This window comes from Crocuta crocuta, unplaced genomic scaffold (genome assembly GCF_008692635.1).
Source record: "Crocuta crocuta isolate KB4526 unplaced genomic scaffold, BGI_CrCroc_1.0 scaffold236, whole genome shotgun sequence".
Lineage (NCBI taxonomy): Eukaryota > Metazoa > Chordata > Mammalia > Carnivora > Hyaenidae > Crocuta > Crocuta crocuta.
In genome coordinates, this window is record NW_027530998.1 from 947,206 (window position 1) to 972,450 (window position 25,245).

At 38.7% G+C, this 25,245-nt stretch overlaps 1 protein-coding gene across 1 annotated transcript in view; it reads left to right on the forward strand.

Moving 5' to 3' along the window:
* Positions 1-25,245, forward strand: part of FRAS1 (Fraser extracellular matrix complex subunit 1) — a 423,467-nt gene that overhangs the window by 167,448 nt on the left and 230,774 nt on the right. Inside the window, exons 5-12 of the mRNA XM_077770550.1 lie at positions 190-349; positions 2,937-3,070; positions 13,673-13,756; positions 15,664-15,765; positions 16,008-16,199; positions 20,975-21,064; positions 22,912-22,947; positions 24,383-24,530. Of these exons, the coding sequence (XP_077626676.1) occupies positions 190-349; positions 2,937-3,070; positions 13,673-13,756; positions 15,664-15,765; positions 16,008-16,199; positions 20,975-21,064; positions 22,912-22,947; positions 24,383-24,530 (946 nt within the window). The remainder of the gene's footprint in view (positions 1-189; positions 350-2,936; positions 3,071-13,672; positions 13,757-15,663; positions 15,766-16,007; positions 16,200-20,974; positions 21,065-22,911; positions 22,948-24,382; positions 24,531-25,245) is intronic.

A 25,245-nucleotide genomic window follows, 5' to 3' on the forward strand; every position in this document is an offset into this window, starting at 1 on the left:
AAAGAAAAGAAAATTCAGGTTTTTAATTGGTCTTTGACTTGAAACACTGCAAAACCTTGTAAGCCTAGAGCCTTCCTCCACCTCTCCTGAGCACCATCCTTCATTTGTATAAGACATTTGCTTCTGTCTGGTCAAATGAAAGCTATATTCTGACAATAACCTTCTTTTTCTTTTTCCCCCTTACCCCAGCATGGGACAGAGTGGGCCTCCTCCCCATGCAGTGTGTGCTCGTGTACGCATGGGGAAGTCCGTTGCACACCCCAGCCATGCCCACCGCTGTCGTGTGCACAGCAGGAGCTGGAATTCATCCCCGAAGGGAGCTGCTGCCCAGTCTGTGTGGGCCCTGGGAGTGAGTATGAACTTCTTGAAAGAGACTTTCTTTGCCTTTGAGGTTTACCCAGTGACTTCCCAACTTTTTCTTTCTTGCTCAGTGTGGCTCAAAGATCCCTAACCCGGTTCTTTACTGGAACCAAGTTGGAGCCTTGCACTTGGCAGAAGCAATGTTGCAGTGAGGTTGGAACAGATCTTTAAGCTCCATTCCAAATTTGGGATTCTGCAAGTTTCTGATTTATTTATTTTGTGCTGGCCAGATGCATCCCTCTGCATCCACAGCTCCCAAGAAGGAAAGGGAGGAGGATGAGATTCTCTGATGTGATTTCCCTAAGGGCCAAGGTGGTTCCTGCTGCCTCTTGGCAGAGAGAAGAATGAACAAATCACCCCTCCATGTAGCATCACTAGCACTAATTCTGTTGGCTGGTCTTTGAGATGACATAACATCTTTCTCCAAGACACACAGAGCAAGAAGACGGCAATCATTTGTCTCTATGGCACCTTCACTGTGGAGAATATGCCTGCCTACAGGCCGAGTCCCCGTTCAGCAAGCAAGGGGCACATTTCCAGGTCCTTTGCTTAGAATCCATACTTGGTCCAAGTCCTCCTTTTATTACAGTTTAGTACTAAATGTCCCCTTCCATTTTTATAACTAAGTAGTCTATGCTTCATGATAAATACGAATTACTGTCATGGCTGCATTATATCCTCTCCTGGCATATGATTGTGAAAATTATTCTTTTATTTAATAGTACCTGGAAGCTACACTCTTATTTTTGCCTTTTCCCTTTAAAAAGACCCTGGTTTCTTTCTGATCCTCAGTTATTCCTTCCTGGCAATCCGTTACTCTGGAGAACCATTACAGGGATTTAAAAGTACGCTTAGGAAATGATGAAAGTACAATGCTTGCCTCATGCATTTCAGATGTCATCCACCAGAAAAGGACTGACAGCTAGCTGCTTTGGGCCAAATAACCCTGCAAATAGAAATACTTGAACAACAGAGTTTGGGGGTGGTGAGTAGGCTGGCTGAGCTTGCGGGATCCTTTTTTATGCTTTAAGAGGCTTTCTTCTTGGCCTCCGTGAGAAAGACCTATTGGAAGCATTTTGCCTGGAGAGATTGGAGGATCAGTCAGGGCCAGCTTCATAATTTGCTCGGCATGAAATGAAAATGCAGGGCCCCTTGTTCAAAAGGCAGTGGGTCTTTCTTCTGTGGTCTTTCTCAAGTGTCCTGTTTTTAATTTGCTATGTAATGCCATGCTCCTTCAGGCATGGGGGGACTTGCCAGGTGGATGGAGACCCCACAGGCACCCTGGCCCCCATCCTGGTACTTTTTGCTTGGGGCGGATGCACTCCCCTAGCACCTGCATCCAGGTCCCTACTGTGGGTACAGGATGGCAGCATTCACAGTGATGTGAAATGTCCAGGAGCGAACGGTCAAGAAAGAATAATTCTTGAGACATCTTTGGTGCAAAAAATGTGGCTTTATTAAAGATAGGGACAGGTTCTGTGGGCAAAAAGAATTGCACTGAGTTCTGAGGAGTGACTGATTATATACTTTCATTGGGAGAGGGTTAGGGTTAGCATAAGTCTCTAAGGAATTTGGAAGGAAATTCCAGGACGTTGCATCCTGGAACACAACGTCCAAGGTTTCCAGGACGTTGAGAAGCTAGCTGCTGTTAGGATCATTTACTACAGTCTAGTAAAATGTTACTCATCAGGCCCTTCAGATGTATATCAGCGGGCCATATGCTTGGAGGATGATTGCTAACATATATCTTGGTTGGGGTGGTAGAGGTAAAGGAAGTTTCTAAAGGGATTTTTATGTTTAAGAAGACTTAAAGGATCCTGGAGGTCAGGCTGCTGATGTCAAACTAAGGTTACTTTTTGCCCTTAGCAAAGCATTAATATCAAGACAGCTGAGTTCCCAGAGGAAGGTCTCCCTGCCTGTCTTAAGTACTTGTCAGTGGGCTGCAAAGGAGATTTAATTTTTTCCCCTACATTTCTTTTGCCTTTGTTCTCCATATCAACTGAGGATGGTTTTGGAAGCAAGTGACTGAGAACCCATCTCAGGAAGGCAAGGAAGTAGTGGGATGTGGGACCATGCATCAGCTGAAGCTCCCTAGTACATGTTATGTTGTCTCACTAGACTTCACTTACAAAACTCAGAGAGAAAGTCATTAAGAACTCAATACAGTGACTGCATAGTTTTTTTTTTAAATTAATATATTTATTTAGAGAGAGAGAGTAGGGGAGGGGCAGAAAGAAATATCTATATCTATCTATATCATCTATATCTATCTATCTATCTATCTATCTATCTATCTATCTATCTATCTATCTATCTATATCATCTATATATAATATCAAGCAGGCTCCACACTGTGAGGGTAAATCCTGAAATGGGGCTCTAACTCATAAACCTCGAGATTCTGACCTGAGACAAAATCAAGAGTAGGGCACATAACTGCAGAGCTTTAATCCCCAAGTATGAGCCCTCCAAACACAGGGTCCTGTTTGACTGCACTGGCCACACACCCATGCAGTCAGCCCTGGGATCAGCAAGTACAATCCCCCCAGTAATCCTTATTTTTTCTGACCTTCCAGAACCGTGTTCCTATGAAGGCCATGTATTCCAGGATGGGGAAGACTGGCCATTGAGTCGGTGTGCTAAATGTGTGTGTAGAAATGGGGTCACCCAGTGCTTCACAGCTCAGTGTCAACCTCTGTTTTGCAACCAGGTAAGGAAGACAGCCTCTAAATGGATCCTTCATAGACTATTAACTTCACTGTTCAGGAATTTGAGCCTCTTGTGAGGTTGTCAGGCAGGCCTTGAAAATACTGGAAACAAGAAGCAAAGGCTGTTTTGTTTTTCATATACTTTTGGAGACTACCCCTGAGACATTTCTTTTACCCTGAGAAACTATAGATAGGTCTAATAACCAGCCATTCAGGCTAATCTTTACATAATGAACGTGAGCCTTGCGGGTACCTGCAAAGCAGGCAGTTGCAGATGTTGCAAAAATGTCAAGCTAAACATCTGGAAAAATCAGTAATATGATCAGGTATTATGTCTCAACGCATAGGTATAGTCTTGCTTTTTAAGACATATGTATGTCTTTGAACATGATTATCCAGATGTACACTTTTTAATTCTCATAAGATAATGATTCAAGTTATTCAGATTTTCTCTGGGGAGCTTTAAAAAATAGTGAGATTTTGTTCTTCATTTAAAGTTCATCTGATTTTCAAAACATTAGACTCTTCACACAAATTTAGAAGAGAAAAATCAATGGCAAACAAATGTGGTATACATGGTATTTTATAGTTTTTTACTCTTCTAGAGGCTCCAATGGATGTTCGTTGGCAGTTGACAGATAACCACAAAAGGAGTTTGCCTCCAGTTGAAAAACAGCTCATTTTTGATCTAGGGAAAAGCTGGAAGCCAACATTCAGTTGATACAGAGCAGTACTTTGTGTCAAATAAAACAAAATCAATAACATGGCATATTGTGACAATTGGGCAATATTTTTAAAGGCAGACAAAAGGCAATTAGACAAGAAATGCTAAATGCCAAATAAAGGGAAAATGTATCTAATTGAAAGACTAGATTGTATTATCCACACTACCGCAACTACCGTGCTCATGTCACATCTCTCAATCCATCACAAAGTCTTCTCTCAGCGTTAAGATTACAAATGAGCTTCTCTGTAGAGTTGCACAATATCTCACATTCGGAGGACGCTGCAGTGTTGGGGCATTTCGATTTAGCACTTTCCAGGATTCAGTTCCCTTGTGTATGAAGGGTAATTAAGCAGTTTGCCACCATTGCAATAGGGGAAGCAGGAGGAGGCATGGAGGAAACACCACATTGTGAGCCTTCTGCTTTACATCTTTGAAACTTTAAAGGACTACATGTTAGGGGGATAGATACTGGGATAACTGAAAGTGGTAGTACCCATTTTTAAAAACATTAAATACAAACTCTAGCTTCAAACACGGCACTCACATATAGTTTGCATGATGTAGATAACTAATTTAAAAAGATGAAGTTTGGTACCATACTTTAGAGCTAGTTGATATGCAAGCATTCTAGAGTCTTAAAAATAGATTGATTTTAATCACTCTTGCATCATTAAGTTTATATCACAAGTATGTGATGGCAACATCTGAGAGTTGTTTTTCTCAGATTATTTAGAAATATTTTTCTTGATTTAATATCATTATTAAATATTAGATGTTCTGATGATCTAAAGGGGAATTATAAAATTTAAGCTTTTGTTGGAAACATCACCACTGTCTACCACCTACCATCATCATCGTCCTCACCGTCACCACATTTTTGGCATTTATTATGTACCAGTCATTAATTTTAAGAGATTTGTGATTCTCTTAACAACCGTATTAAGTAGGAACCATTATTATCTTCCCCTCTTGCTGATGGATAAAACTGAGATATGGAGAGCCTAAGTGATTCATGTAAAGTACCACAGTTAGGAAGTATCAGTGCTCCTAACCTAGGTAATTCTGCATTATAAACTCAGCAGACCACACCCGACTCATATGTTTTTTTAAAATGTGTATTTAGTTTTGAGACAGAGAGAAAGAGTAAGGTTGAGTGGTAGAGGAGCAGTGAGAGAGGGAGACAGAGGATTTGAAGTAGGCTCTGTGGTGACAGCAGTGAGCCCAATGCAGGGCTCAAACTCACAAACCATGAGATCATCGGGCCTGAGCCTAAGATGGATGCTCAACTGACTGAGCCTCCCAGGTGCCCCACCTGACTCATATTTTTAAGCATTATGCTATACAGCCTTCCAAAATGATGAGTTATATAGCATTTATGTATAGTAGTAATCACAATAACAATAGTCACTAACAGCATTGAACATAATTGCAACTATTTTATATGCATTAACTCATTAAATGTTAAAAACACGTAAGTCCATCAGAAGAAGTGTGTTTCCGGGTCTTGAGCTCCAGAAAAAAATTAATTTTAATGTAAGAGTTCTTTTCTTTTAAGTTGCAAAAGTAATCTGTTCTTACTAAGGAAAGATTGGAAAAGGCAGAAAAGTAGAAAATGATCATCTATATATCTACCATTCAAAAACACCACAATAGATTTTTGGTGTAATTCATTCCAATTTTTTTGNTTTCATAGTTGTAATCACATTTTAGAAGCTGGTGATAATCCAGAGAACTCCTATTAGACTCAACAAAAAACAACCATCAACAAGGCAACCACAGTCAAATTCAGAAAATACACAGAAAAGGAAAGAGTTATGAAAGCAGCAAGGGAAAAAAGTCCTTAACCTATAAGGGAAGACAGATCAGATTCACAGCAGACCTATCCACAGAAACTTGGCAGGCCAGAAAGGAGTGGCAGAATATATTCCACATGCTGAGTTGGAAAAATATGCAGCCAAGAATTCTTTATCCAGCAAAGCTGTCATTCAAAATAGAAGGTGAAATAAAGAGTTTCCCAGACAAATAAAAACTAAAGGAGTTCGTGACCACTAAACCAGTCCTGCTAGAAATTTTAAGCAGGGCTCTTTGAGTGGAGAAAAGAAAAACAAAAGACCAAAAGTAACAAAGACTAGAAAGGATCAGAGAACATCACCAGAAACATCAACTCTACAGGCAAAACAATGACACTAAATTCATATCTTTCTGTACTCACTCTAAATGTAAATGGACTAAATGTTCCAATCAAAAGACATAGTGTATAAGAATGGATAAGAAAACAAGACCTATCTATATGCTGCTTTCAAGAAACTATTTCAAAAAACTTTTTATGTTTAATTTTGAGAGGAAGAGAGACAGAGTGTATAGGGGTGGGGAGGGACAGAAAGAGAGGGAGACACAGAATCTGAAGGAGGCTTCAGGCTCTGTATTGTCGGCATAGAGCCTGATGCAGGGCTCAAACCCACGAATTGTGAGATGGTGACCAGAGATGAAGTCAGCCATTTAACTGACTAAGCCACCCAGGTGCCCCACAAGAGATTAATTTTAGACCTAAAGGCACCTGAAGACAGAAAGTAAGGGGATGGAGAACCATCTATCATGCTAATAGTCATCAGAAGAAAGTTGGAGTGGCCATACTCATATCAGAAAGACTAGATTTTAAAATAAAGACTGTAACAAGAGATGAAGAAGGGCATTACATCATAATTAAGGAGTCTATCCACCAAGAAGATCTAACAATTGTAAACATTTATGTCCCCAGTATGAAGAACCCAAATATATAAATCAATTAATCACAAACAAAGAAACTCATTGATAATAGTACCATAATAGTAGGAGACTTCAAGACCCCATTTACAGCAATGGACAGATCACCTAAGCAGAAAATGAACAAGGAGACCATGGCTTTGAATGACACACTGGACTGGATGGACTTAACAGATATATTCAGAACATTTCATCCTAAAGCAGCAGAATACACATCCTTCTCGAGTGCACATGGAATATTCTCCAGAATAGATCACATACTGGGTCACAAATCAGCCCTCAATAAAAGATTGAGAAAGAAAACCAAATCTAGAAGCATCACAATTCCAGACTTCAAGCTATATTACAAAGCTGTAATCATCAAGACAGTATGGTACTGGCACAAAAACAGAATGGAGAGCCCAGAAATGGACCCACAAACGTATGGCCAACTAATCTTTGACAAAGCAGGAAAGAATATCCAATGGAATAAAAACAGTCTCTTCAGCAAATAGTGTTGGGAAAAATGGACAGCGACATGCAGAGGAATGAATCTGGACCACTTTCTTACACCATACATAAAACTAAACTTAAAATGGATGAAAGACCTAAATGTAATATAGGAAGCCATCAAACTCCTAGAGAGGAAAGCAGACAACAACCTCTTTGACCTCAGCTGCAGCAACTTCTTAACATGTCTCCAGAAGCAAGAGAAACAAAAGCAAAAATGAACTATTGGGATCTCATCAAGATTAAAAAAAATTTCTGCACAGTGAAGGAAACAGTCAGCAGAACTAAAAGGCAACCGATGGAATGGGAGAAGATATGTGCAAATGACATATCAGATAAAGAATTTACCAAACTCAACACCCAAAAAACAAATAATCCAGTGAAGAAATGGGCAAAAGATATGAATAGACACTTTTAAAGAAGACATCCAGGTGGCTAACAGACACATGAAATGATGCTCAGCGTTGCTCATTATCAGGGAAATACAAATCAAAACCACAATGAGATATCACCTCACACCTGTCACAATGGCTAACATTAACAACTCAGGCAACAACAGATATTGACAAGGGTGTGAAGAAAGTGGAACCCTTTTACATTGCTGGTAAGAATGCAAACTGGTGCAGCCACTCTGGAAACCAGTATGGGGGTTCTGCAAAAAATTGAAAATAGAACTTCCCTAAAACCTAGCAATTGCACTGATAGGTATTTATCCAAAGGATAAAGGAGTGCTGATTTGAAGAGCCACATGCACCCCAATGTTAATGGCAGCACTATCGATAATAGCCAAAGTATGGAAAAAGCCCATCAGTTAATGATGACTGATGAATGGATAAAGAAGATGTGGTGTGTGTGTGTGTGTGTGGGTACACATATCTAATGGAATATTACTCAGCAATCAAAATGAATGAAATCTTGCCACTTGGAACAATGTGGATGGAACCAGAGTGTATTATGGTAAGCAAAATAAGTCAGAGAAAGACAAATATCATATAATTTCAATCAATTGTGGAATTAAAATAACAGATGAACATAGTGAAACTGAAGCAAAAATAAGATATAAACAGAGAGGGAGACAAACCATAAGAAATTCTTTAATACAGGGGTGCCTGGGTGGCTCAGTCAGTTGGGCATCTGACTTCGGCTCAGGTCATGATCTTGCAGTTCATGGGTTCGAGCCCCGCGTCGGGCTCTGTGCTGACAGCCAGCTCAGAGCCTGGAGGCTGTTTTGAAATCTGTGTCTCCCTCTCTCTGACCCTCCCCTGCTTATGCTGTCTCTCTCTCAGAAATAAATTTAAAAAACATTAAAAAATAAAAAAAAAGAAATTATTTAATACAGAGGACAAACTGAGGGTTGCTGACAGGGTGTTGCATGGGAAGATGGGCTAAATGGGTGATTAGCATTAAGGAGGACACTTGTTGGGATGAGCACTGGGTGTTATATGTAAGTGATGAATCAGTAAGTTCGATTTCTGAAATCATTATTACACTATATGTTAACTAACTTGGATTTAAATTTAAAAATAAATTTATAATAAAAAAAGAAGTTGGTGATAATCTCTGATTAAAGGAGAATTATCATATGTTCAAACAGGGTATTGTTCCTTTAGGGAGGGATGTAAATTTATACTGAAATTGCTTGGTTTCAACTTTTGTCCAGATGCCTTGTGAACAGAGCTCTGACCCATCCACATTTTTGTAGGCTTATGAAAATAGTCTGCTCAGTCTGATGAGAGTTTTTCCCTGATGATATAACTAACAATTTTTTAAAATACTATAATTTTCCCATTCCCAATATTGATTAATCTGAGTAGGTTGAACTTCATTTTTGGATCTTCTTTCAAGAAAGGTAGAAGATTGTATGTCTTCTCAGCCATTAAGTGTTTGAAAATTATTATTTAAAAAATTTTTTGATGTTTATTTTTGAGAGAGAGAGAGACAGAGCATGAGCAGGGGATGGGCAGAGAGAGAGGGAGACACAGAATCTGAAGCAGGCTCAAGGCTCTGAGGTGTCAGCACAGAGCTCAACATGAGGCTCGAATTCACAAACTGCGAGATCATGACCTGAGCTGAAGTCAGATGCTTAATTGACTGAGCCACCAGGGTGCCCCTGGAAATCATTTTTTTATTGCCCATATACATTAGATATAATCAGAGGGGTCAAAAATTATGGGCCATTATAATTTCTTCACATCCCAGTTTTGTGGACTGTTTTATACTGAATCCTGAAATTTAGTGCCCTGGCAGAAAAGTCTGATGTTGGTCTGTTTTCTACTTCATTGTATTCAGCTAGTTTTGCTTTGTTGGATTCTTGCAGGATGTTTCTTTATCTTTGTAATTGAAACATTTTTCAGGATATTCCTAAGTGAGGTGTCTTGTCACCTTATTGCCTAGAATATGATGAAGACCTTTCAGTCTGTATTCTAGATTTTGAAATGCTTTCTCCAGTTATGGCTTTGATTTAATCATATTAATTCCAATTATTCTCATTTATCCAGAAACAGTTATGATTATTCTTGGATTTTCCCCTACCCCCCTTATTATCAATCATGTTCTCTGTCATCATTTTTCACTTTGTGTCTTTCTTCTTCATATGGAGAGAGCTTCTTGAGTTTGTATTTACCACTTCTAGTATTGATTTTAATTTGATGATTTTACTGTACTTTTCTTTTAATTCTTCTTTATTTTCCCTTCATTAGTTCATCTAGTTTTTTTTATCCTAATGCTTATTTTTTCTTTATTGCTGCTTTTATTTATTTATTTATTTATTTATTTATTTATTTATTTATTTATTTATTTTTTCTCTCTCCATTTACATACATCATGTGTATTTTTTAATTTTTTTACAAATAGTTTATTGCTTGCTTTTATTTAATAAAGACTGCATTTTCCTGCGTCTTACTGAAGTTGCAAAATAGCTTTTAAGTTTTTTTTTTTTAGATCTTATAGGTATAGCTTTCAGAAGTCTGCTCTTTCCCTGAATCTTCAGAACATTGTTAGTTTTGCTGGCTCTTCAGGGTTTTTCCCAAGTTTCTTGCCTTCTATTTACTCATCCTTGACCAAGAGCAATCTGTCCATATCCACTGCAAGGGGTATGTGGCCTTGAAAGATGCAAGGGTAAGTGGCCTGCCCCTGGCTAACTCCCCTTTTTGGCTCCATAGCCAGATGCTAAGAAATGTGTCTCCTTGTCTGAGGGATTGGTGGGTTTTCATTTAGCATACCTCTACTATACTGAGATTGGATCTTTTTCTACCTCCACTGCTCAACCCTCTTACATTTTTAATACATGAAACAAAAAACTATAATCCCCAGTTTCCACTGCTGCAAAGGCTCTCTTCCTCCCTCTTGGTGACCAAGTGCTTTTTGTTTGAGGCATTGTCCTATCCCTCTACTTTATTTTTTTAAATTTTTTTAAATTTTTTAAAATGTTTATTTATTTTATTTTTTATTATTATTATTTTTTTTACAAATAGTTTATGGTCAAATTAGTTTCCACATAACACCCAGTGCTCATCCCCAAAAGTGCCCTCCTCCATGCCCATCCCCCCTCCCCCCCACATCCATCAGTCCTCAGTTTTTGTCAGCATTCAAGAGCCTCTCATGGTTTGCCTCTCTCCCTTTCCCCCACCATTTCTCCCCTTCTTCTCCCCCTTGTTATGCTGAGCGAAATAAGTCAGGCAGAGAAGGACAACTATCCCTCTACTTTTTATCACTCCCTCTGCCTCCCCCAACACACCTACTCCCCACTCTTTTTTTAAAAATCGTTTTTACTTTATGGGCTCTTATTAGATGTAGCAAGAAAGATATTGAGGATGGTGAGGACTGGCATTCTGGCTGCTTGCAACAGTTGTGGCCACACACCGGAGGGATGAATCTGGGTTGTGTTTGGTATAGAAAGGCAGAGAGTTAGGCAGAAATGGTGGTTCTTATATCTCTTTAGGTTTACACAGCAAAGAAAGGCTGCTCAATGGATCTTTCTCATAGCAGTGGCAGGAGGTTGGCTGTTTTACTTTTTGGTGGTGAAATTTTCATCTCTTTCTGTATCCATCTACAGAGATATCATAGTGGGAAAATATTCATTAAGAGCTGTTAGCCATAATACACCATAAAATTTTTACCATAAATACTTTTATTTAAGGACTATGAAAAACCACAATTAAATATATCCTTAATGGTAGTCCTACCCCAAATTGTAATGACATTAATCATAATTTTTTTTGTATTCAATTTCTGTGTTTACTGAGGGTATTATATAAGTCCTGGGGTCGGCAAACTTTTTCTGTAAAGAGCCAGATAGCGAATATTTTCACTCTGTGAGCCATTCGGTTGAAACAACTACTCAAATCTGCCATTGTAACACAAAGACAGCTATAGATAATATGCAAATGAGTGGATGTGGCTGTGTTCCAATAAAAGTTTATGGAAACAGGTGGTAGGCTGGATTTGGTCCATGGTCCATAGTTGGCCAGCTCCTGTGTAGCCTATACTTTTGGAAGGACAAATCTACATAGCCCAGGATGAAAGGATACAGATAAATGATAGCAACAAAATGTGCTGTTAAAAATCTTTTCCATTTTTTTGACCCACTTTGCTGTGCATTTTCTTACTTGTGTGTCTAGTCTTGCTTATGAAGCACCAGCCCAGGTGAATTACCACCTCTCTTTCAGATAGTTCTCTTATAACCTGGGATATCTTCTCTTTAAATGCTTTTCCTTTCTGCCCTTGTTGATCTGGATTGGTGATTAAAGATTCTGTTTCTGTCAATAAAATATATAATTAGGGATAGCCAGTAAGAATTAGAAAGTTTGATTTTCCTTGTACCAACCTTACTATAATGAATTCTTTCCCCCATGCTCTTGAGTTGACTCTGCTATTACTATACTTGGGTCTAGCCCATGTTGGTTAAGATACACTGGTAGTAACTCTGTGCTGATTCAAGATTTGTGATCATGACATCTGTTCCCTATTTATCAAGCATTATATAAATTCACTTGTTTACTATAATAAAATTACTGAATAGTGTGACATCAAATACACCGTTATTTTACTTCCTCACTAAAATTTAATTAAGCTGAAGAGTTCTGAGGTTCAGAAATGCTTGATGATTTCAGCATTGTGTCCCAATTTTCACTACTCTATTAAATATCAATGTTCATAATATTTTTCATATAGAAGAATAAAGAAATAAAATGACCTAAAGCATTGAAAACAGTTGTCATCTTAATTCCAGTGATTCAGTTGTTTGAAATAAATCCCTATTAGATAGTAATGCATTAATGTAACTGATCATATATAGTTGAGTTAAAGAACTACTGAGGTATGACTGGAACTGTTTAAGAAAAGTGAAGCTCTTTTCTGCTTCTTGTAAGAGAAAGTGAAGGTAGCTGCTCAGGAAGTATCTTCTATGTAAGACAAACCATTTCTTAGTCCTTAAGGCTTGGTATGTTCTAATCCTCCTTCCTTGCCTTTAATTTGTCTACTTTCCTGTCATTCAAAAGGTTGTAGTGATAAGTCAAAGTGAGCAGCTGACTCTTTGGTATCAATGAGGAAACAGTTCCTGTGAAAATTCTTTGCAGGGCAGCAGAGACACATGGTCTAACATTCTGGGGGTGAGGGTGGTAGAGGTGAGAAGTAGGGAGCAGGCAGGGAGCAGTTTCTTGGGCATTAGTCTCTGTCACCCACTTTTTTCTGCCCTTATTCCCAAATAGCTCATCTACTTTTTTTTCTGCCTTTATTCCCAAATATCTAGGGATATGAATGATCAATTTTTTTTTCATGTTAAGGAACCTTCTAGTGCATATATGTAAATGTGTGGATTCACATAAAGATGCAAAAGGATGGTGAAGTAGCTTATCAGTAGAGGTATACCTTCATTTTGGGTTTAGCAGTAACTCAGGAGGAGTGTAAATACCCTTAAGTGTTGGTATGGTTCCATGCTCTAAAGTCTCACTCCAACCATTGTCATTACCAGCTTGGCTATATGACCTTGGACAGGTCACATAATCTCTCTGGTCTTTACTTTTCTTGTTTGTAAAGCAAGGAAAAGAACACTTACTTCTTAGGGTCATGTAAAGCCTTAAAATGATCTTCAAGAATCTAAGTTCTTTAAAAAAATGTTAACTTATTTTTGAGAAAGAGAGAAAGAGGGAGCGTGAACAGAAGAGGCACAGAGAAAGAGGGTGAGAGAGGATCCCAAGCAGGCTCCACGCTAAAAGCAGAGAGCCTGATGTAGAGTTTGTCGAACTCACAAACTGCGAGATCATGATCTGAGCTAAAGTCAGACACCTGACTGAGCCAGCCTGGAAAACATTAAGTACAATAATACCAAATTAAAGTACAATAAGTAAATAATTATTATTGTTATTGTTATTATTTGTGCTTTTGTTTGCTCTTAGAAAAGAGGGTAGGACTTGAGGAATGTGTAAACGTTTTAAGAGTCACACTGACTTTGTAAGTGCTAATTCTTATCAAAGCACCAGGTGACTAATAAATACTAAACGAGAGGAAATTGCTATTTATGGGTGCTTGAGGCACATGATTGAGTTAGCTATGAATGAAATTTTCCTACTGTTGTGGGTTTTATTAATGTCTCCTTTTGATGGATTATTCCTTTTTTGTGTGTAAGGATGAAACTGTCATCCGAGTTCCTGGAAAATGTTGCCCACAGTGCTCTTCCCAATCCTGCTCTGCATCTGGCCAAGCGTACGAGGTAACCTTTAATGTCCCCCTGTAGGTGTTTTGACATATGTTCTCACACGTATGCCCTCCGCCCTTCCAACCGCCATGCCTCCCCACCTTCTTGTCTGACTGAGTCTTTGCCAAGATTAGTAATTCAGTACATAAACAGCTTTTTTCTTCTCTTTGTGGGAAGCCTTCATGAAAATTAAGTTGAAGAGGATTAGAAACATAAAGGAATGTGCTGGCAGGCAGCACCTGGTTCACAAACCTTGGTGAACTTACTGTTTACACATCTCGAAGGGAAAAAAAAAGGACTATCATTGGTTACTATCAGTTTACACTTAGGTTCGAGGCCCTGGAGTGTCTATCTGCTTTGATCGGATTGTATGTACTGATATCTAGAGACAGCTTCTGCCTGCCTTACACTGGGGGAAGCATGGGGGTGGTAGGGGAGAGTGGGAAGGGAGGAGAGAAGCTAGTGGTGGTGGAACCTGCACACTTGAAAGTACTATTGGAACAATCCAGATAAATGTGCCTAACACATAGTAGGTGCCAAATAAAAATAAGTTCAACAAATTAAATGAGTGAATGAATATTCTGTCTTAGGAGTACCCTACTGAGCCAAAAGAAGCTTACATTATTCAAGAGCAAGGAACATATAAACAATCAACCCAACTACTTCCTTGCTTGCCAGCCACTCCATGGAAGACTAAGTAGAAATTGGAAGTATGACTCTCAGTACAGAATCTGGAACTGAATGAATATTAGGGAATGAGTGTCACAAATTCTAGAGGCGTCACTTGAAGTCTGAATGAACATAACTAATTGGGAAAGGATTTTTGTATGTACTAGATCTGTGTTGTCCGATATAATAGTCATATATGTATCAGATTAATTTCTCCTAGAAGAGATAGCCTTTATATCTATTGTGATGTTTTTGGTTGCAAGTAACAGAAATACTCCTCTAAAAGTGGCTAAAATGAAAACATAAAATAATTTCATATAACAAGAAGTGTAGAGATAGGGTAGTTATAGGGCTGATCAATTCAGGTCTCAAAGATGTCTTCAAGGATCTAAACTCTTTCTTTAAAAAAAAGTTTATTTATTTTTGAGAGAGAGAGGGAGGGAGCATGAGCAGAGGAGGCACAGAGTGAGAGGGTGAGAGAGGATCCCAAGCAGGCTCCATGCTGAAAGCAGAGAGCCTGATGTGGGGCTTGAACTCAGAAACTGTGAGATCACAACCTGAGCTGAAGTCTGATGCCTAACTGACTGAGCCATCCAGTTACCCCTGAGCTCTTTTCTGATCTTTCCACCTGCCATCCATAGCATGTTGTCATTTGCTTTCTGTCTTGTCCCCTCATGTCCCCAAGATGACTTCATCAAGTTTAGGCAGCTTATCCACACATGATCATTACTAAAAGCTGGTGAAGAAAAGGGATGGCTTTTCTTCTTTTATGGGAGAGAAGAGTCTTTCTTTGGCCTCCACTGCTCTAGCAAACTTCCTCAGAGGTCTCCTCAGTTAGGATTGGGACAATGCCCTTGTATAACTGCAAGGGAAACTGGGAAAGTGAGTATGTGGCAGTGGGTATTGGGTCTCCTGGTAAAGAAGAGGAGCAATAGAATGGCCACTGATTAGGCAGAAAACAGGGTCTTCTTATGAATCTTGATGCTCCAGGAGCCTCTTTGGGCCTGGCATAGAGCAGGTCCTCAACAGATCTATGAAATGAATATAGTTGAATAAAAATGAGTGCAAAGTTCCCTTTGGACAGTTATTGACTTTTTCTTAAAGGCTGTTGCTGCCTAAATGATATCATTCTCAGGAGTACATTCAATGTGGCTCAATTAAAAATTGTAATAAAAATTGTGTGTCTTATGCACCTGTGTTTCTATTTGATATATGTGACATTTGATTTTCCAATTTGTCCTTTCTTTCCTCAGCATGGTGAGCAGTGGAATGAAAATGCCTGTACCACATGTATATGTGACCAGGGTGAGGTCAGGTGTCACAAACAGGCCTGCCCCCCACTAAGATGTGACAAGGTATTGGACAGAATGTAGCTTGACTTTTAAAACTTTATTCTGGGTCATTAAAGAAATGCATTTCTTAGTCCAGCTTGTCTTTTGAGGGAATCAAAAGTTTTATTGTGCTTCGAAATATTATTAAGTAAAGATTTGAAAGATCTGCTTCCTAGAAAGGAAGACTGAGGTAGAGGGGAACTTGCCTCAGCGGGGTAGGAGAGGCCAAGAACACCGTCCTTTACCCGCCATCTTTGTTTCTTCAGGGTCAGAGAAGGGCTCAGCGCCATGGGGAATGCTGTGAGGAATGTGTGTCTCCTGTGGGAAGCTGCTCACACAATGGGATTGTGCGGTACCAGGATGAAATGTGGAAGGGCTCAGCCTGCGAGTTCTGCATGTGTGACCATGGCCAAGTGACCTGCCAGACTGGAGAGTGTGCCAAAGTTGAGTGTGCCCTGGTAAGAAGCAATGGCATTTACACTTGGACTGTAACCGTTCTCTTCAGTGAGATAGGTGGCCCCTCACCTGTTCCTTACTTTTTGGCAGCAAAGGCTACAGCCAGGTTGACCACTCACATTTCACAGAACCTTCCTGCACAAAGATTCTGTGGTATAAAATAAATGTCACTATTTGTTTAGACTGGCCCCCTGGAGTTTTTAGTTCTCAGTGCATCTGGTCAGATTGGAAGCCCTGAGCCAGAGACATGAAAGAGAAGGACATGATATGGAACATTAACCTATCAGTCAGCGCAGCTGGACCTCATGGCTGGTGGCCTGCCCAACTTACTATGGTTGTGAACCAGAGGTCTGTAGGTGCTCCTGTGGCCTGGCTTCTGTTGCAGGGACCACTGGCAGCATTTAGAAGAAAGGAGAGCCAGCACCTATAGCTGCTTCTGTGGATCAGGAAAGAAAAGGAAATGTTTTTGTTTTAAAGAGAGGGAGGCAAACCTCATAAATAATTAACTCAGTTGACCTCTGTTGACTTTTGCGGTCTGCAGAATTTCTAGAAGCTTCTAACAAAGCAGGTTCTGTTTGGACTATAGATGTATATTGTAGGGAAATTGCTTTTTTTTTTTCCCTCTTTGAACTCAATTTTGACCCATTGCAAAACAAATTGCTTTTAAAGTTGTCTCCTTCTCCCTCACCGCTCCCATCCGCCCCACCAATTTCCCGCAGGGTTGTGAACTTGAGTAGATGAGGGAAACTCAGAAGATCTGAAGCACTGGATGTCTGTGAAGGCATTTTTCTTTCTAGTTCTTCTCCCCCACATCTCAGCTCCTCTTAGCACTGAGCCTGAGGAGGAACAACCTTTCAAATAGGGCTGTCAATGACAGGGTGATTTTTCATTTTGCCTCCTACTTCTAAGTCTTGGCAGAGCTGAAACATATTTAGGTAAAGAGGGTCTTGCTTTTTCAGATTTATTCCCTCCCCCNGTCAGAATGGTTGGATGAAGATGAGAAAAATCTTAGTCAGAGCCCTTTTCTTTCTCCCTCTGTCTCAGGCTGAGGCTGGGCTTCCTGGCCTCAGCAGTCTGCTCGGAGGATGCAGGTTATTTTTTAAGGTTTCAATTTGCCTAATAATACCCCAGTGTTTTTGAAAATGTGGGAGAGGTGGTTCTGTTGGGTGGGTCCTGTAGCCACCTGTTTCCAGTTAAGTCTGAACAGAGTCTCAATCATGGAAAATAATTTGACCCACTATCTCCAATGCTAATGCATTTCCAAGTGCCTGCTATCCTCCATGACACCTATGTGTGTCCGCCTATGCCAGGTTGCCTTGGCTCTTCTTAGAAAAAATGGGGAGTGGCCGTTGAGGTAAGTGCAGAGGGCCTTGGCTGCCTTCTGTCACCCCACAACATGATCTCATCTCTTCCCAGTTCTCTCACTTCCACCCCACCCTCAGCCCCTCATCTATGAACTATGGAGGTCCAATGCCTTTATCTTACTTCTCCAGGTCTTTAGTCAACTAAACTAGTGTCTTCCAAGTGATCTCTGTGTTTCCAAATGTGGTTTAAGGCACTGGGTTCTAAACTGGAAACACTACCAGAAGTGAAATTTTAACTAAAGTTGAATCTTACCAGAAATATCCCGTAGCCTTCTTTCTGTGCCATGACGTCTGTAAATAGCACTGGTTAATGACCTTGTGAATGCCTGGAGTACAAACTTCCTAACTTCTGCTTAGCTTGGAGATAAAAAGAGGAATAAGTCACATTCTAATCTAATGAGTTTCCAGGCTTTTGGGGAAGTCAGATACATAAACAGAAATCATAGTATACAGTGGCACCAATGATTATGGAAATATGAATTAAATGCATTAGGAGCATCTGGAGAAAAGGAGGGGAGTGTGAAAGTATGCTTTTGGTATTTTTATTCAATTCTACCCCATTTTTTGCCTTTTCAAGATTACCAAGGTCATTTGATTTCTTTTTTTTTTTAAATATTTTTATTTATTTCTAGGAGACAGAGAGAGAGACAGTGTGAGCAGGGGAGGGTCAGAGAGAGAGGGAGACACAGACTCTGAAATAGGCTCCAGGCTCTGAGCTGGCAGTCAGCACAGAGCCCGACGCGGGGCTCGAACCCACGAACCGCGAGATCATGACCTAAGCGAAAGTTGGACGCTTAACCGACTAAGCCACCCAGGTGCCCCCAAGGTCATTTGATTTCTAATCCTGGATCCCAAGGGTAGATTAAGTCTAAGTATATGTACATCCACAAAGATGCAGAAAAATAAACTTCTAGAAGAAGAGACAGAATTGTGCAGCTTCACCATTGTAATAATGATCACACTGGTTATCAACAGTGTTCTGAGTAGCATGGAAATCAGCACACAGCTTTTCTTTGTTAAAAAAGGGAAAAAAATGGCATGACTTTTGTTTTTGATGTATCCAACCAAATCCCTAGATATTGAAACACAAATAAATCAATAGTAAAATAGCATAGTATGATGATTCTCATTTTTTCTAATTTAGTGTTATCCTTGAACATGAATTCATATGAAGAAGTCAAATTACTTTTTTTTTTAAAGGAGTCCCTTCTCCAGTGGAGGAAAATTCCCTTAAAAGAGTATTTCCTTTTCCAATGGGCAAGTGAGTAGAGTCACACAGTCTTTCGTCTGGTGGATGGATGTTGGTGTGATTCAACAGGGAGGGGTTAGCAGATTCCATCTGGCCTAGGCAGCAGAATCCTCTTGAAAAGAAAAGAATTAGTTTTGTTCCACAAAGCAATTTTTCCCAAAGCAAAAGTCTTTGGAGAAGGACTAATTGGAGCCCGCTCTTCACCGCAGTGAACTGCCGCAGTTTGGGGCATCCAGGCTTCTTCTATAAATAGCAAATCTATTTAGAACTCCCTACCTCACCAAAGCTGAATCCTTGTTCCCCAGCAGCAAGGCTTGCTGTTATTTACAGTAGTGTTTGAAGACTCAGAACAGCTACCTTCCTTGCCCTCCTGGGATGACGCGGGCTCCATTTTCAGTTTTGCCTGTAATATGGAGTGGGCACTCAAGAATTCCTCACGCATTTTGTCTTTAATAGAAGTACACATATTCTGTCTCGTTTTAAAACATTGTTTTAAGCAACGTAGATTACATGCATATAAACCCCTTTATATGCTTTGAAAGCAAATTTCACTGTTTCTGGGTTAGGCTTGTACTGCTAGCTGATTTGTCACGTTTCTGTAAAACAATTTATATGTAAATACGCCCGCTGACTATAGCATCCACTGCTCTGCATTGGTCTCTGATGGGCATTACATTTTGATGGACAGTGATCTATACAACTCCCTTCTTTCTGAAATCAGTTTTGAGGCACTATAAAAAGTTACAATCTTTCATGTATTTTTGTATTTATTTAAAAAAATGTATATTTTCCTTCATTAAAATAGTACATATTCATTTTACAAATTGACAACTCAAGAAAAATAGAAAAGAGACTTTAAAATCCATCGATAATGCTGCAATTCAAAGACAACCGCTGCTTTTATTTCATATATTTTGTAGTGCACAGTGTTTTTAAACATAAAATATCATTGTGATTATTCTCTTTGCACAATTTTACGTTAATTCAGTTTTTACCTAACATGGTTTCTGCCCTTTAAATGTAATGTAGGTCCCAAATTAAATTATGTCATGATTTAAAGAAACATCACCATTCTTTGGACAGTAGATATATCTTTAAAAAGTAGAAAGTGCTTTAAAGAATAGTCTTTAGCCTATAGATATTAGATGTTAGTGTATGCATATGAAAAATTGTAAACAGAGATCATATCTTTAAGAGCAGATTCCCTGGAAGGTAGATTGCAGTGGTATTATACTTTCTAGGTTATAGAATTTATAATTGTTTAATTTTTTAGTAAGGATTTGTTATTTTATAATAAAAATAAAAATTATGAAATTATTAATAGTGGGATGTTAAAATGGTAAGACTTTGATAGTTAAAAATCTACCTTCTTGATGTAACCTTTTTTCCTTCCTCTTCTAATTAATTAAAAATATAGTAATTATGTGAGTTGGATAACAGTTTCAGAATACTGAATAAAAATTAGTTTTCTATTGTTTAATTTATGCCTGAGACTACATCTGTGCATAAAGGGATGTATCTGATTTTGTATTCAAGGAAAAGTGTTGGTTTGATTTGAGCACTGTTAATGAAACCAAATCACAGGTTCAAGCCTTGTATATTTTAGAGCCTGATCCTTTTCTGAAATTCACAACTTTCCAATACTACCACAGTTAATCTTGGCCATTCTTTTTTTTTTTTTAATATTTATTTCTTTTGAGATTGAGAGAGAGAGAGAGAGACAGGAACATGAGTTGGAGAGGGGCAAAGAGAAAGGGAGAGAGAGAGAATCCCAAGCACAGAGCCTGATGTGGGGCTCCATATCACTAATCATGAGATTATGACTTGAGCCAAATCAAGAATCGAACGCCTAACCAACTAAGCCACGCAGGTGCTGAAATCTTGGCCATTCTTATTTATGGGAGATCCTGGTCAGGGGTGGGAAACAATGGAAGGATCTGTACCCAAGCATTCCAGAACTGGAATAAAAAAGCACTTGGAGGGGTGAGCTGCATTGCCTAGATTTTCCATAGGAAGAAAACAGGCGGAGATGGAATAAGTAGTGGGCTGAAACAAAGAATGTGCTAAGGTTTTTCATTCCAGTCAGGGAATCCAGCTGTTTTGCAATTTAGCACTGCTACCTAGAGATGGTAATTTGATATGTGCCTCTGCAATCCTTCTACAGGGTGAAGAATTAATTCATTTAGATGGAAAATGCTGCCCTGAATGTATTTCAAGGAATGCTTATTGTGTCTATGAAGAAAATGTAGAATTTGTGAGTATCAGACTAATAACTGAAGACTATTAATAATTCAAACTTAGTTTAATGAGGGGGCATTACCTTCTCATATCTTTTACCCATTCATTTGTTCAACAAATGTGATTATACACCTACTCTGTGCCAGGCCCTAGAGACACAGAATCAAATAGCAGGAAGAGTCACTGCTCTTGGTGAGGAGCTTATGCTCTAGTGGGTACATGTGGGACAGACAAAAGCCTGCTAGTAGCTGAGGGGAGGGAGGTGCATTTTTCCGGAAGGTTAGTGTATGACCAGGGAAGTCTGTCACGCAGAGAAATTTGAGCAAAACCTAAAGGAAGTAAGGGTGCAAGCCACAATGGATACCTGGGAAGAGAAAATGTACTAAGAAGAGGAGTCAGCAAATGAGGAGGACTGAAGGAGAAGTGTGCTTGGTATGCTCAAGAAATAGCAAGAAAGTGAATATGGTTAGAACCAAGAGAATGAGGGGAAAAGGATTTGGCGACGAAATCCACTAGGTAGCCTGGACGCCATGGTAAACAATGTGTTTTAACGTGACACAGACGGGAGCTGTAGGAGCTTTGAGTAACCATGCTGTGATCTGGCTTACTTGTGAAGGGGTTACTTTGGCTGCTTTGTAAGCAAGTGATGAAAGGGGGTGAGGCTGGCAGTAGGTGGTCTGGTTGGAAGGTTTTTGCAATAGTTCAGAAGTGGTGATGGTGTTTTGGTCTCAGGAGGAAGGCTCTAGATTTATTTTACAGGTAGGACTGAAAGGATTTTGATGGATTGGATGTGGGATGAAATTCCATTTGCTAAGGTTTTATTTCTAAGTCTGTACTTTTAAAAATTATATGCCCAAAGGAAAAAAAATATTTATCTTAATTTCTTCAAATTTTCTCTATTTGTATAGCCTACATCTTCCACATGGGATTTTGGAATGTTGACAAATTGTGTTCTAAAAAATGGGCCAGTTGATCATAAAGACAACTGCTTTAGTGACCAATCAGAATAAAATGATATGAATTGGGATTAAGTACTTTGATTCCTACCTACTTTTTCTTCATAATTTGAGAATATTGCATCTGTCAACCTGCATATGCTGGAGAGAGAGTACTGTGTAGGGTTAACCTTTCAGGCTATAAATTCAAATATCTACTTTGCCACATACTAGCTGACTATAACCCTGGACAAGTTACTTAATCCTCATCTGTGAAGAAGGGATAACAATAGTACTTACCTTATGGGGCTGTTGAGATAATACCTATAAAATACTTAGAACAGAGCCTGGCACATTAAAAAAAAAAAAAAAAGCTAAAGAAATGGCATCATTGTTTTAATGCTGTTGGCATTGTTTGTTTCATTATGGTATTTCATAATTTAGTGCTTGTTTCTTAAGAATTTAGATTAAAGGCTGCCTATAAATGATGGATTTCTATTTTCTCAACCATAGTATCAATTTTCCTACCCATTTTTGGAGGTAAATTAAGCCTGGCAGAGTTAAAGAAGAGCAAGTTGCTTTAAATGAGTCTAAATCCCCATAGTGCTGTGGTACCACCCAAGACTCAAGAGTTTGCCCCCACAGGCTTAGAACTCCTGACAGTGAAGTCCTTCATGTTGAGGGGAATTGGAGCCTATGTGCTCAAGCACAAAGGGAGAATCAGAATTCAAAAATATTTCTGAGGCATGTTGTCTTCACCTCATATTATATGCTTTTCTTGTTTTTGATATATATAGATTTTTTTTCTAAAACGAATGACATTGCATGATACTTGGACAAAAATGGATAACTCTTAAATGAGAAAATAAATAGATCAGCCTAATGGTGTTTTTAGAAGTATAATTAATACATTTCTCTTTGTTCATAGATGTCCTCAAATGCAAGTGAAATTAAACGTATTCCGGTAAGTATAGATTTTTAAACTATATTGGTAGAATTGTTTTAAGCATTATCTGCATAAACTGTCCTGGGGAACCTTAATGCCATAGTATTTTTTAATAGTCATGTTTGTTGGTGCCATTGTTTTAGGTTAAGAATCTTAATGATAACTAACACTTTGATTCATTGAACTTTTCTCCTTTATTTACCATATTTTCCCTCACAATCGATAATTAATACTTCCCTAAGTATAAACTCCTAAATATATCTTTCCTTTTCTTGTGACGATTTCCTCCTTCTGATTTTTTCTGGCCTAGAGAAGTTAGTTTAACCATCCATGCAATTTCATGTTCTTCAAAGCATGGAGAACTTTTGGGGTTTGGAAGTGTTAGTTCCCCAAAACAAAACTGATTGTTCGTTCTTTCAAGATTGTTTACAGGATAACATGGTATGGTTCCTTTTTAAGGTAAAGTGCAAGCACATTTGTTCACAGAAGCAAGCTTGTAATTTTGGAGGCTATAGAATAAGGTGGCCAGGAATCCAGTCTGCCTTGAAATGGAAGAAAAGCACTTCTGCCTTCTCAAGATAATATTCTTGATTTTTCTAACATTGTGTCATTCATTTTTGCTAACTATAGCCACATTAATTGTTTGGAATGTTCAACATCAATTGGTTTAATAAATATTTTATCACATATTTATATTATAATACTATATTATATAATTATTTTCTATTCTATTATTATAATATATATATTATTATCTTCTATTCTCTCCTGTTTTACCTCTTTCATCACCCTAAAACATTCTGGTAGGAACTCTTGTCTTTTTCCTATCTTCAGGGTGAGTCAGATAGTGAGTAAAAAGGAATTGCTCTTTATCATTCACTTTGAATTCTCCATCAAAATATTAATGTTTATTACCATAATTTGCCAAAAAGAGTATTTTAGTGTGAGAAAGCCCATGGCACATCTGCAGCCCACTAAAAATGGTCATGCAAGAGCTGTGATTTTAAGAATATAATGACTCTACTGTTATTCTTACTGGAGTAACCATAAGGAAATTCAAGGCTTTAACCAGCTTCCCATTGTAATTATAAAGATTGCATGTAATGTACTTGCTAATTATAGGTACATAATAATCCCCTCTGGTGTTTTTTGGTGAGATAGGCTGAGAAACAAGTGTTATATGCGTCTTGCTTATTTCAGAAGCCCCAGAATGTGTTCTCAGTTTATTTTTCTGCCTGGGTTCTACATTAAAATAAATCAATTATAAACAAAGAAGGAGAACTATTATCCTTTTGAATTTAAATTCTTCAATGACCGTCCTATTTCAGAGTTAGATTTGCATGGTACTGGGCAGAACTTTCATTTTGTCCCTTACAGAAACTGAGTTTCTCCACCAGCAAATTGTCTTCTGAATCTTTGCAATTTTGTTGTCATTCTTTACTGTTTCATGTAGGATGGGGAGAAGTGGGAGGATGGCCCTTGCAAAGTGTGTGAGTGCCAGGGCTCTCGGGTAACTTGCTACGAGCCCTCTTGTCCACCATGTCCAGTGGCCACACTAGCCCAAGTGGTGAAGGGACAATGCTGTCCAGATTGCACATCAGGTGGGTGCATGTCTGACTTATGTCTTCTGAGATATTTTTACCATCAAAAAATTCAAAGAGATCTTTTACCCCACCCCCCCCCTTTTTTTTTTAAGTCACCTACTGGTTTGGTTGGTTGGTTTCTTGCTAATTTTTTCTAACAAATGATATTGCTTAATCTTTGCCCTTGTATTTGCCAAACTCAACAGATTATGGGTAGGTAATCTTGGGCGAGTCATTAACCCTTTCTAGATCTTAATTTTCTCATTAATAAAATGTGACTTACCTGCCTTGCAAAATTATTATGGATATTAAAAACCTAAAGTTTGGAAACTTATAAAGGCAAATGTATATGTTAGGACTGTTCATTGTTGAAGATGTAAGAACAATTGCTGAAAGTTTGTTACAAGTGTCCTTTTTTTTTTTTCTTCTTCTTAAGGTGAGCTGTTAAACAGATGGTTCCTTTCGGAGTTCTCAAATGGGTTTTGAAGTTTAAAGACTCATTAATTTCTTCCAAAAGAAAATTTTATCTACTTGTTCTGCAACTCTGCTTTCAAATCACCTGGGGTTGAATTAGTTCCAGTTAATAATTGTTGGCAAGCATTGGAGTTGCTCTGGCTGTGCAGTAATTTGCCTATAAGCTTAGTCTCTCTTGGAGAAGTGGCATTTTCTTCCATTCATATTTCATAATTAATTGTTTTCATCTGTGGGTCGCAATTTTTCATATTGGCAGTCG